The 14,126-nt window shown below is 34.4% G+C and overlaps 1 protein-coding gene across 9 annotated transcripts in view; it reads left to right on the forward strand.

Annotated features, from left to right (window-relative positions):
• Window positions 1–14,126, forward strand: part of PCGF5 (polycomb group ring finger 5) — a 103,076-nt gene that overhangs the window by 78,873 nt on the left and 10,077 nt on the right. For 8 of the 9 annotated variants that reach the window (XR_015805154.1, XM_088169117.1, XM_014875360.2 and 5 more), the window contains 7 exons: window positions 129–225; window positions 4,592–4,647; window positions 4,767–4,826; window positions 8,013–8,161; window positions 9,278–9,376; window positions 10,405–10,494; window positions 12,387–12,446. Coding sequence is in view for 8 of the 9 variants with exons in the window: in XM_088169117.1 (XP_088025243.1) it covers window positions 129–225; window positions 4,592–4,647; window positions 4,767–4,826; window positions 8,013–8,161; window positions 9,278–9,376; window positions 10,405–10,494; window positions 12,387–12,446 (611 nt within the window). In the remaining variant the exon portion in view is untranslated. The remainder of the gene's footprint in view (window positions 1–128; window positions 226–4,591; window positions 4,648–4,766; window positions 4,827–8,012; window positions 8,162–9,277; window positions 9,377–10,404; window positions 10,495–12,386; window positions 12,447–14,126) is intronic. The other variant, XM_088169121.1, reaches the window with a different exon arrangement.

The raw sequence follows: 14,126 nt of genomic DNA on the forward strand, positions 1-14,126 counted from the left end.
TTCAAGACAATACTCTTTTATTTCTGATGCATGAAGTAGCTACCAGGTATCATTAGGTCATACTTGAGCAATATTATTTAGATTTTGTCTAAGTGAGTTTTTTCTTTTTTTTTAACTCTCTGTCTTAGTTTGTAAGACTTGTATCGTTCAACACTTTGAAGACAGCAATGACTGTCCCAGGTGTGGCAACCAAGTGCACGAGACCAATCCACTAGAAATGTTAAGGTAAGAATCTATTTCACAACATTTGCTGAAATGGAAGAACAAGAACAACAAAAATATCTTAACATCTTTATCCTAAAAGGGAAATAATTATTTAGCTTATTTGTATAATGCATATATTAACTGTTCTAAGCTATATAGGTTGTCATTTTCTCAGCTCCCACTACATTCTAAATTGAGTTTTTTCGAATATAGTAAAAGGAGGAAACAAAAGGGAAGGACATAGAAATAGTGCTTATATTGTTAAAAAAAATTAATATCTCTATTAAACAAATAAATGAACCAGATACCTTTTATTCTTTACATGAAATTAAATTCTAGAGGATTGTTTTTTCAAATTATTTAGGGTATTCCAAACCTCATTGCAACTTTTTCTTGTTAGAGCAACATATAGAAAATGAATCATGTTAAAAACAATGTTTTTCAGAGCGTAAGTCTACCAATCTGAATTGAAATCTGCTGTAAGGTTAATGAAAAGACACGAAAAAGGTTTTACATTAAAAATACCCTTCTTGAGATTTTTTTATATTCTATTAACAGACCTTTTTAAAAACAAATATTTTTCATTAAATTCTGGATTCGCTTTTAGTGATGTTATGTTGAAACAAAGATTATAGACATCCAGTAAGATAGAAAACTAAAGAAATGTCATCATAAGTGGAAGAACTTCGTGTTTTCCTAGAGTGATGAAGGCACTCCCTGCCCTCACTCTCAACACTAGCTCCACCCCACCCTCCAGTGTTATTATTTTGTAATACTGTTCTGAACTTAGAAGGACTTATTCTTACATCAATGTAAAAATATAAATTCACATCTGGAATTTACTAGGCTTGGTATAATTTCCTGATGTCATTGGTTTTGTTACAATTTGTCATATATTGCTTTGATTTTTGACTGATCCGTGTGTGCACACCCATTCCCATACTTCAGTTATGTCCCAAGAGGGTAAGTGAGAGAGATTAAATTCAGCAACTGTAAAGGGTATTATTAACCTAAGTCTTTGTCATCTGAATATTTTTTGGAATAGTGGGGCTGAGCAGGTTTATGTAGATTATTTTTCTGATTTCCTGTCAGTTTCTGAGGTGCTGTGTGAGTCATAACAGAATATGCTATAGGCTACTAATAAACTGAAAACAAAAGCATTTAGAAATATTTCTTTTATTCTGATAGGACCACTTCACATGAGATGAAAAATGCATTTTCTGAAACATGTAGTAGATGTTTAGTAAACAAATACTGTCCTTTGAGCAGGAAATTATAGATGGGTGAGGAAGGTTGAGAGCAGAAGTCAGAAATGTGGGAAGAGCTATTTTCTATGCAATTATTTCCTGAAATTCCTTTTAGAGTCATTTGGTCTCTTTGCCAAGAAAGTGCATATAGTTAGTAGCTTCCTGGCTGTATTTTATGAACCAACTTCAAACATTTGCTAAACTAATAATCAGAAGAGCATGTGAGCCATGCAATGGAATGACCTTTCCTGGATGTTGCCTGCATAACCTAATACATGGAGATGAGCATATCATTGCTGAAGAATGCAGTCATTTTCTGAGAAACAGTGTTGAATGCCACTTAGTAGTTTTAACTAAGATCTCTCAGATAAGCTTTATAAACGACTTCTAAACTCAATTCTGAATAATGTCATAACTATGTGAGCTTTCTACATGTATCTCTTAGTTGGCAGCACTTAGGGTCTGTTGTAACTACAACACTAAATCTGAAATCCAACATTGAGCTCTAAAATGAAAATGTAGGAAGAGTGTTAAATTTTAAGAATTCCCTTTTCCTGATTCAGCAGAATTCTGCATCATCAGTACTCAATAGGGTCTGTGTTGATAATGCCATGAAGGCAGACTTCTTTTTCTCTTGCTAGCATACTCCTGTGCATACAAGTTTTCTGAGCAATAGTCTTAGTTTGGTTCACGTTTGCTGATAATTATCAGAGTATTGATCTTGTAACTCATTCAGTATTATAAGGTGAAATAAGGAACTATACTAAGCTGGCAGAAATGCTTGGTTCTTCTTTCTATATGTTCTGGTTTGGAGATTTGGAAGATGTGAAAATGGAAAGAGATGTCTCTAAAATATCAATGTTTGTTCCAGCATTAACCGGAAATATCATAGTAAATGACTGAGACCGTCTTTTTCAAGCAGTTTGATTTTGGAATGGGTTTGATGTGAGTCATGGAAATGCAAATCTTTATGTCAGAGTGTTTCCATGTGTGGATTATGGGAACACTGAAAGATGCATCTGATATTGAGAATCTTGTAATAATTTCATTTTTCCCTGAAGTTTTAGTTTCCCTGCATTTAAAGATCAGATAGGACTTTTTTTTCTGCCCCTTGCCTCAGAGTTTTGATCAGTATTTATCCTCTGTAAAGAAAGAAGGTTTTTCTGTTTAGTTTTTGGAAGAAAATTAAGTCAGACTGGAATGGGAAGCTACTTTTTGCTTTTAACATGGTAAATTTGCAAAGTATACTGATTTTTTTGCTATTTTAGCAGTACGAGTGATTTTTGGTTTGGACCATTGAAAGTAAATTAGAAAGTGCTAAATGGGAATTTTCACAAATAAATGAAAGAAAACCAGCATGTATTATACCATCCTGAAGAACAGAGGGATTTTTAATTAAGGTAGTGATGTTTTCTTTTGAAGTCCTTATTTCATTTCTTTTAATGAGTAAATTATGAAGGCTGGAGCTTTCTTAGAGTGTGAAATTAATTCCATTTCTAAACCATGCTCCCAAGTTCTCAGTGCTCTGCTGTGGGGACCTCACAGAAAGCAGAACCATGTAGTTACCTTAGATACTGACAGAGGAGGCTACAAGATACACAAAGGTAGACCTACATTTTCATCTATCAGAAATCAAGCACTCAGACATCCTGCAATTTTAATTTCCTTCTTATTTGAAGGAGAAAGTGCTCTCTATGCTGCTTTGTTTCATGGGAAGTACATTTCACTTGCTGAATTTTTGTTGTTGTCCCCTTAAGAAGAAGCAATTAAAAATGGATTGTGGTTGTAGCTGGAACATGAGTATTCCTATGGTATGACTGTGTCTCCTGGTAGATACCACAGGGATCGAGTCTCAGGACTTGATGGTTGGGTAATGGCTCTAACTGTAAACTTTGAAGTACAAGTACAAATTCTGCAAGGAGAACCTTGAATACTCATATATTTTAAGATAATTGTTACCAATTTGTATGGATTGTAGGCATTCCTCAACAATAAAAACGTTGTCTTACTCCTACTTTGCAATTGTTGGTAAACAAATGACGGAACAGCTATGGTTTTTATAAAAGGCCTATAGTGTTTTATTAATACTGTGTACACACGTGTATTTGCAAATATATTTGTAAAGAAATATATTGTTCTTGGGATGAAAAAATAAGGCAATTTAAAATATGCCAGATTCGGACTGGACATCAAGATACTTAGTTTCTCTGTATTACTCAGTATTTTATTTTGTCATGAGTTTTTGTTTAGGCTGTGGGCAATGGGAGTTTCTGTTGACAAGAGAGAACGTTAAGGGCAAAGGAGAGGAAGGAAAAGGAAACAGAATGAAAGCCAGAGGAAAGGGAAGGATAAGAGACCAGGAGAGGCAGTAGAACTAGAAGGCAGATGATAAATTAAATGGATAGAAGAGTTAAGGTTAAATTCAGAGAAAAGGAAAGAAAAGTATTTTAGCTTCAGCAACAAGGGTAACTGCAGTGCATACACTGGAAGGGACCATAATAACTAGTTTTGGCACTAATATCAGGGTATCAGAGGACATTCCTGTGCTGTGTACTCTCTTCTGGTGTACAACACATGGCAGATTTAAATAGTTCAAATTAATTATGCTGAGTACTGTCAAGTCAGAGCAGCATGGATGCACTGTGGTCTTCATCCTGCCAAGACTGGTTTGTCTGTGGTGTGGTAAGTAGGAAATAGTCTGTTCAGTTTTTCATAACAGGCTTATTACCAAAGCACTTCAACACTTAATATGATCATGGAGTTTATAATTTTCATGCTTACTACTCGTGTGCTGGACCTTAAAATTGGATACTACTTTTCCAGTCTGTTCCTTCTAGTAACATTATTGTTTGCATGTAATACAAACTCAAAAAACAAAAATTTTAGAGTATAATGTTTTTCTCTTTTGTTTCATTCTTATCTTTATACATTAAAACATAAAATCCTTATTTTTTTCTATGATAAATCCATTTAGGAGGTGGTTAAGCTTTAATGCATGTTGTCTCTTAAAGCTCAGTTGGCTTTGACAGGATGTATTATTTACCAGAAAAATGTGACTCATTATTCAAAAATTTTTGTTATTTAAATACTAAAAATGCTTGTTTCCATTTCATGTGAAATATATTTTTTCCCTCTGAAAGGCTGGATAACACCTTAGAGGAAATTATATTTAAGTTGGTGCCTGGACTTCGAGAACGTAAGTTTCTCATTTGGTTTTGGGAACTGTTTGGGTTGGTGGAGGGAATATGGCTATTTCTAATTATATCCCTGGTATTGATTTAAAAATTCACATTACTGTTCTTTGATGTTAACTAGAGGAACTGCAGCGAGAGATTGAATTTTGGAAGAAAAACAAACCTCAAGAAAATGGACAAGGTGATGATTTTTTCCCTCTCTTGTCTGTTAAGTAACACTACTTATTAAGACCAATATCTTCACTCACATAAGTACATTTTTTTTTGTTTTTTTTTTTAATTCAAAGATACTACAGCAACTTGTAGTGAATCTGTGCAAATGTATGGGCCTTCACATACTATTGCTTATCTGTGAACCAGTTGGTTAACAAACTGTAGCTGTTTTACCATTATTTTTATTTGCATTACCCTTGGCTCTCACTTGCAACACTCTCACAAGTGTCCAGCTGAATTCTTAATTTTCTTAATAGAGCAAGACACAGAATTTTTTTACAGTTTTTACAAATTACTTTCTGTTACCAAATTTGACCATCTGTTAAGTAGGAGGTTGTCAAGAATTAGTTATGACAAGTAGTACAACAGTTTTCCACACATGCTAAATAATTGTTTTATATAGATTCCACAATGCTTTTTTGTTTCTTTCTTTCTTTCTTTTTGCTTGGGTTTTTTCTTTGTTTTTTTGCTTTGTTTTTGTTTCATTTTTTGTAGTTGACCCATTAACTTTGAAACTCAGTATTGAGGTGCTAAGTGAGGACTGCATCCAGCTCGTTTTATGCCCCTTTAATTTGACATCAGGTTTTTAATACTATAGCCTATTTGATTTGATTTTAAAGAACTTTTGAAAGGCTCTGCTAAGTTAAAAAATAGCTGTTTTCAGTAAAGGGTAACTGTCAAGTAAATATCTTATAATATTCTTCTGCATTCATTTCTTTATAATGTCTTCTTTTCAACTTCATAATACTTCATTTTCTTTCTCACAAGTTTTGTTGATTTGCATTTGGCATCCACTGTTAGGGACAATGTTATTTTCTCTATTATATAAATAAATTAAGAACTGCAGTTTAGATGAAATTATATTTGTTTACTACAGTAGTCTATATAGTATATACCTGTTCAGTTTTAAAAATACTTAGAAAATATTTTTGTGAGATATAGACACTTCTAGACTGTTTAGAAAATGGTCTTCTGCTATATACATAGAAAGAATTAACAGATAATTTGCAAATGTAGAATGTGACTTACTTTTGACCAACTTACTCTTCTGGTTCTTACCTTCCTCTCCTAATTGAATTATAAACCTAATGGAGATGAGTGAGTAAGTGTAGTGAGAGCTTGGATTGTTTTGTGAGTGAGAGGAAGGCTCTAACTCACCAATTATACTTTTGAGTAGCTACAGATGAATCCAACTCCATTAGTGACTATAGCCTGGGGCTATGGAACTTTGTCTCTACAAACCATTTGAAAGTCATGACAACTCATCGACACAAATTATGAGCACTTAAACTATTTTCTGCCATAAACAAGCATTTAGAATTTTGCCTGGGAAGAAATTATTTGCTGAGAATAATTTCATTTAGAAGAGACTGTTTCAGTTGTCAATACCATGCCCAGCAATCAGATTGTCACTGCAATTTAAGACCTGTCAGTTAGGTCCTCTGCCACAGGTCACAGCACAGTTCCTAAGCTAAACATCTAAGAGCTGTAAAAAAATCCCACGACTTAAAATTTTCACGTACCAGAAGGAAAAAAACCCCAAACAATAAAGGATATCTCAGGCATTGGTGACTCCTATAGGAGAGTGGTTACCAGAAAGAATTGATGAATGATGAAATACCGTGGTGCAGAGGAAAAATATTCATTGGTGCTCTCCAGCCTGAAGTGAACAAATGCTTGTGACAGGTGGACTGCACCTGCTCAATTGGTAGATTTTGCTTCCTGGACTTTCAGGGAAAAAAAAAACAAATCCTGTAATTTGATACTGTGAACTTTGCTCATAGGAAGATGATAGGAGCAAAATGTATGTATGATGCACATTCAGCTAAATGTGTCAATAGCTAATAGGGAATGGGGATAAATCTTTCATAATTACTGAAAACTTAAAAAATTGTAAGAGAGAAAAGTAATGAATGTAGCTTAAAACTCGAATATGTAAGCTGAACAAAGGCAACTAATTACTGTGTCAAGAAACTTAGTCATGGCTTGGTGTTTATTAAAGTTTACATTCTATTTTTTCACGTGAACTCTTCTAAATTGCTTTAGAAGTCTGGTAAGTGTAGGAAGGTAGAAAGAACTTGATCTGAAAGCTTTTTAAAAAACATGAAAGCAGCTTATTCAAGTTAATTGTGATAATGTTTTATTCCAACAGAGAGCAGCCTTTGTTTTAAATCAAAATAAGTAAGTTGGGGATACAGAAAAAAACAAAAAATAAATGTATACAATAAGATTGTTGTATACTGTACTCTAAATCTGTAAAACTTACTCCATTTTATGGTTATTATTTACATACATTGCAGCCTTATTTAGATGTACTTGCTAGTCTTAGCATTTGAGTGCTCAACTTTGCTAAACCTTACTACACTATACAAGATGTATATATACCTTTTCCAGAGAGTTAGGATTTTAAACCAAGAACCAATAGAACATGTTAACAGCAGAGTGAAGGGATAACATTTTGCATGCAATTATGTAGTTTGTATAAGCTCTGCTAAAAAATACACAGATCTTTCCTCTTTTCTTATATTTTTTATTTTTAAAGGGGAATAAGTGAATACATGGCTATTTAGTTATAAAATCTTTCTGGAGAGAAACACCTGGAGTTCTTACAGTGGCCTACTTACATCTGGTCAAAAGTGGATGAAATATAATGTTTAGTTTACCTTGTGATTACATTACAGGAACTTGTCTTCACTGGATTATTGTGACAGTTAATATATATTGATTAGCTGTGTTACTTTGATGTATACATGTTGGGATAAGTTATTCCACTGTTTATTTAAAAACATTGTTTTTGTCACTAAACTGCCACACTGTACACTAGGTTTACATGTCTGAGTGATTGTGATGCATGCACAATTGCAGGGTTTTAATTTTTGGAGGTATCAGAAGTAGACAGCCATACCCAGTATAGTCCATCAACTAATTATTTTCTCTTCCATAGAAATCTGTTGCTTGCATATTGCATTAAAATTTCAGTAGTAAAAATTTGTTTCCAGAGATTTTTATATTAGTCAGTTTCCGAAGGCACTGAATTAAAGTTGTGTAAAGTTAATGTGAAGAAAAACTGTGGCTTATAAAATTGCCATATCTCCTTAAATATGTGATTTTTAATTACTTTATACTTAAATAATATGATCTTCCTATTTTACAGATGAAAGTCCAAAAGCTGATAAACCCAAAGTAGATGAGGAGTGTGATGAAAATGAAGAAGATAAAGACTATCACAGGAGTGACCCACAGATTGCAATCTGCCTCGACTGTTTACGCAACAATGGGCAGTCAGGAGATAACGTCGTCAAAGTGAGTAGCAAACGTGCTGTGCTGTAGTTATTGATGACAGAATAGCATCTTATAGGAACCAAACCATTTTATAACCATTCAAAATAAGCCTCAATGTAGTGACTTGTTCCCATTTCCACCTTGTTTAGGCCTTCTCTGTGAGGCATTTCAGTGCATCTCTGGAATTTTGTGATATTGTGAAAAATACAGTTCTATACAGAAAGCCATCTGACAGTGCAATTTTTGTTTGTGTGTGGATTATAGTTTTGTAGTCTACAGCCTTTATGGTATATAAGTGCATTACACAACAGATTACAGCACACCACAAGGTATTTATAAAGCTAGCTGTAGGTGAGCTGCCCCATACCTTCAGGATTACTGTTTTAACGTGCTAGAATGAACCTGCTTATCAAATATATGGCACCCTGTATTACTGGGATCCAGATCTTCTGAGCTGTAAACCTGATTCTGACTCTCATGTGTTGTCTGTGGCCTTGGGAAGATCACTTCAGTCTGCAAAATGTAGAGTAATACCTGCCAACTGCTGCTTTAAGAATTAGGGATATTTAGTTTCTGTTCCTGAAGGTGATTACCTAACATACTGAGTCTAGAAGAAAGTCTTTAGAAATCATGTTAGATTTTAACGGTGTTTTATTAAATTACAAATAGAAGAGTGAAAAGAAAAATATATTTAAGAACTTGTCTAATAAAAAACTCTTTATATTTTCTGTGTTATGTTACAAGTATAAGTTTGGAGGTTCTTAACACTTCTAAGAATGCAACATTTGTTTGACCCACAGCATTACTAACACAAGCACATAGATTATTTAAGTTCTTCTGGGGATTTTGATGGTTTTGGTGGTAGCTGGGTTTTGTTTTTTTTCTTTCCTCCTTTTTTTGTCTTTTAGAAATATCTTCAGAATCAGAGATGGGTCAAATGAACTTGTTTGTCATCTTTTAAATTTTGAAAACAAGTGAACAAAAATGAACCTATAGTGTCATTATTTAGAAGAGAGTGCAGTAAAATTGGTTACTGATTGAAAACATTCTCAGTTCCGGCTGTTCTTGCACTAAAGATTGCTCGCATTTTCCAGCATTTCTGACATGTTTTTTTCTGATTTGTTGCTGTTGCTTTAGGGCTTAATGAAGAAATTTATCCGCTGTTCTACTCGAGTGACCGTGGGAACTATCAAAAAGTTTCTCAGCTTAAAATTAAAACTTCCAAGTTCCTATGAGGTACATTTGAAAGAAAGATGTTTGTCTTTTTATTTCCCTGCAACACAATACATTTCTATGAAATTTAATTATGTTTGAACCTGCTTTCCCTCTTTCCAGGGATACAGGAATTTAGACTGAAGCACAGACTATTTCTTCAGCCCCTTCTCTTACAGGAGCCAAAGGCTCCATGAAGGGCAGGCTGCCTTTAGCACCAGCAGCATCCTCCCAACTTTGGTTAGGTTTGGTGCACAGGTTATAACTACACAGAAGTTTGTCACAGTGTCATGACTTGCTGACCAGCCTTTTTGGTGTCATTTGGTTTTTAATCTGTCTTAATGGCCTGTGTTACAAAGAACCTGCTTCCTTCAAAATGTTGACTCTTTTTTTGTCTAAAACCCTGAAATCATTATAGCTCTATTAATGAAAACATCGTTGAACATTTGGAGTGGCAGGAAGCAGTAAGATGCTATAATACAGTTTAAACTAGACATTTTTCACACTGAGATCATTGTTTTTCTCTGTCTTTTGGTTTCAGTTAAGGAATGTCTGTATACTTCGAAGTGCGTTTTTCTTGTAATTTATAGTTATTTTTAGACTAATTTTTATCATTTTCTTTACAATCTATTTTTTTAATTAAAATTACTTTACTTCTGGTTTATATCTTTGGGTTTGAAAGAGCATTGGCATAGCAAGGTGGCCTTCAAAATACAGCACAAGGCTTTCTCTTCAAACAGATACTGTGTAGTGTAGCTAAATAAAGGAAATATTTGTCTGCTGGTGATTTCATACCTCAGTGGCAGACTTCCTTCTGTCTGCAACTTCAAATAAAAACACAAAAGTGAAAAAATGCCAGCTGAATACCAGTGTACAAAATAGCATATTGTCAGCATGCTGTATTCATCCAGGTTTGATATACATGTCTGATGGAATTGTTGTATAATGATAGGAGTGGAGAGATATTAACTCTGGAGATTCACTTAGCAGTTCATTTAGACATTAAAATTCTGCATCCCTTTGTCTTACTGTTTGTTCTGTTATATTTTAAGCTGGATGTACTATGCAACGGAGAAATCATGGGGAAGGATCATACCATGGAATTCATCTATATGACAAGATGGAGACTAAGAGGAGAAAACGTAAATTCTGTTACATTATTGATAAATCATGTTTTGGTGTATTTATTATAGAGACTTTACATGCTTTCACATCTTAGGCCCGAATGTAGTCTGTGACCCTTCAAAAAACCCCTATTTATGAATGCCTTCTGTGTTTTTTCTCAATTTCCTATGTAAAACCCTATGGGTGAAACCCTGCAGCACATACATTGTGTAGATTTGAAACTCCAAAATGGCAGATGTACCATGTGTACGTGCAAGTTCTGCTCAGAGTTTTAATTAATTAAAAACCCAAGCCCTTGTTCTTTTTCAGCAAATTTGCTTTTGGTGACCTTTTGAGTTACAATAGTTGGGGAATCTGAATCCAGCAGTTCTTCAGTAAGAACCTATTTTATTCAGTCAATAAACTGAAAGTGACACTGAAAAATTACTGGTGAAATCTAATTGTTTTATTATTGTTTTTGTTAATACTACATGTATTCTTTTTGGATGTGCTCTATAACAATAACATTCAGATAACAGCCAGATGGATTTTCCTTGCTGCATATATATATTTTAGAATTGCAGTATTTAACTTCTTAAAATACTTTTTTTCAGGACTGATATTCAGTTTGGTTTAGTAATGCCTTGTATATTTAATTTTTTTGGTTAGAAGTCATATCCCCTTTTCTTCTCTTTCTTTTATGCATTTGTTTGTGTGTACCTGTTGATTGGTTGTCACTTTCTATTGCTTTGTAGTTTATGCAAGTTTGTCTATCATGACTAGTGGAGGCTAAACTGGAGTGCAGCTAGGGTTAAACATTTAACATACCTTAATGTACTGATCTGAAGAAAATTCCAAACTTCTTCTATTCTTTTTCTGTTTTAAGCTTCCTAGTGCTTAGAATAAAAAGCACTGGGGCACAGACAGAGAAAACAGAGGATTAAACACACTGTAGAGTTAGCAATTCACAAATTTCCTAAAGTTTTACCTTAATCTGAAGCTGGAGGCAGAAGGATAGGAATTGGGGAGGTAAATGTATATAGGCAAGTGTTCAAGAAATTTGAAAGTATTATTACACTGAAATTTGGTGATTGCTGAAACCTAAATATTGTGTGAGGAAGGGAGCTTTAACTAGAATTTTTTCCAATACTGCCTTGAAACCAATGGGTGTTTGTTTGGTTTGCCATCTTGTATTTTTGTTAGCACTGGCTGTCCTATTAGGAAGTGTTGAGGCGACAATTGCAGTGATAATGGTATTTTTTCATGGCATTTCATCCTGCAGCCCTTGTCTACAAATGGACTTTTGTCAGCTGCACGAAGTTGGAGGCAACAGTAATGATGATCTTGATAAAAAAATATTTGCACTAAAAATTTTCAAAAGCCTCAGAACTATAGTTTTTAGTGAATGCAAGAGTTGGCAACTCTTGGTTAAGTTTCCAAGTGTATTTATATGCACACAGCATTGTCAGGTATGTGTTCATCTTCTCTTTCATGTAGTTTTAAATCACTCCCCCAAAGTCAAAGATGATTAAAATCTCTAAAAATTTCATTGTGCTGGTAATAATAATAAATTCAGTAACATCTAGGCTTCTATGATTTTCTTTTCCTCAATGAAGTTGCAATGGTAATTAATTAACAGTATCTTCTTCTGAATGAAGATCAAGTGAATCCATTATCTTCATCTCTGGTACTATTGACCATGAGCTTTTACTGGCATAGCTGTGGACCTTACATGAGGTAGACAGGAAAAGGGAAAAATGTCCATTTATTCATTAAACAAGTCTTTACTGTTTTTAAATAAGTAAATTGATTATAACCTTTACATTTAAAAATTAAAAAAAAACAACAAAAAACAAAAACAATAAATGGTAAATGTGTATGTCCAGCTGTGGATGCCTCTTATCTGATCAGAAAATCATCTCCTTCGCAGTTTCGGTGTCAGAACTGCTCATCTTCGCAAGTCTGCTCACAGGATGGCACTTTCTATCAGGTAAGAGGCACTCACGACTGTACATACTACAGTCATGAAGGTCCTGTCAGCACCTCCACTGTAACTCCACTCTTGTGGAGTTTTTAGAATTCCTCACTACAAAGTACTAAAACTCTGCGAGCAAGGCCCGAGCATTTTCATTCCTGCAGCACACTTTATTCAAAGGATTTAGGAATTTGTCTTACTTTGCCTTAGGGCAGTTTTTGTTTGTTATTTTTTTGAGAGATATCATTCTATAGCTTGATATCCATAGCAGCCTCAAAGGATTATCTTCCTGTCTTATTCCACTAACTAAGCAGCATTGGGCAGTCACTGGCAAGGGATCAAAAATGAAGAGCGTGAATTAAGAGACTACATTGGTTTCATTTCTTTATGAGAATTCATATGTCCTTTTTGATGGAGTAAGAAAACGTTAGATTTTTCTAAACTCTGTTCCTTTCACATTTTTAAAACTAGAAATGGAATAATCTCTAGAAGTAAATCCTACAGAACCTGCAAACTGAAGCTGATTTCTAAGTTTCACTGACCAATCTGGTTCCCAATGCTATTTGAAACAGTATTTCAGTTTCCTCACTGAGAATTTTGATTTGAACTGATTTCTAAAAGTTACTTTGCAGCTTTGGAATACTGATTTTTGTCTTGAGTTAAAAATTAGAGCTAGTGGTAGAGGGTCACTCCCCACTAGTGATGGAAGTGAACTACTGCACTCATGCCTCCTTCAATAATTACGATTATCCCAGCATAGTGCATTTGATTTGTACAGGTTCATGATTTTGTTTGCCAAAACACTGAGCCTCACTGGTTTACTTGGCAATTTCAGTGTCGTGGTTGCTCTGTTTCTGCCTGTGTGCACTTCCAATTAGATCTGCACACTTTTAGAGATAATTTATATACTCAAAGTCAAAACCATGTCAAACAGCATTTGAATAATATGGTAGTCATGTCCTGTGCAAAGGAAAAATTAATCAGAGACCAAGTAATTTATGATACTGCAGATACATGTTTGTTAACTGCACATGCAAAATACACATGGTGCTCCCTCTTCTCTCCTAAATACTCCTGGTACTGTTAATACCTCTGGGTTTACCTTGTGATTTCTCTGAACTCCAGTTTGTAAATCCCCTGCAATCGTGACCAGTTTAGTTCTGGTGATATTTCACTACCATTGGCATGGAAGTTTGTTAACCCTGTAGTTCTCTGAAGCTATATCTTTGTTTCTTCATCTCTGTTGCATTTGAAGGATGAAGCAAAATGTGTCTGGTTTTAATGATAGCTTCTGTAATAATTCTTTATATTTCCAAATTTGGAATTAAAAGACTTGAATTAGTTTTGTTTCTCTGTTGTATGGCAGAGAGGTATATAAGGCCATACAGCTGCTGAGACAATGAGATTTGCCAGGGTTTTATGCTATAGAAAATATCCAGGATGCTAATGAAGTTAAGAGGAAAACTTGAGATAAATGAAATGCTGACAGACTGAAAAATAAGAGGTTGAGTGAAACAACTGTTTGAGCAGCTAGTGCCCAGATATTCTACAGCCCTTTTGGGAAATCCATCCACTGTTGCCTTCTGATCCATGAGTTCTATCCAATTTAGGGATCCAAGAAGCTGATTTGCTTTTTTTTTTTTTTCTCCTCAGTAGGAATTAATAAAAATTTATCAATAGATCTGAGATTAAGGA

This window comes from Sturnus vulgaris, chromosome 8 (genome assembly GCF_052056855.1).
Source record: "Sturnus vulgaris isolate bStuVul1 chromosome 8, bStuVul1.hap1, whole genome shotgun sequence".
Lineage (NCBI taxonomy): Eukaryota > Metazoa > Chordata > Aves > Passeriformes > Sturnidae > Sturnus > Sturnus vulgaris.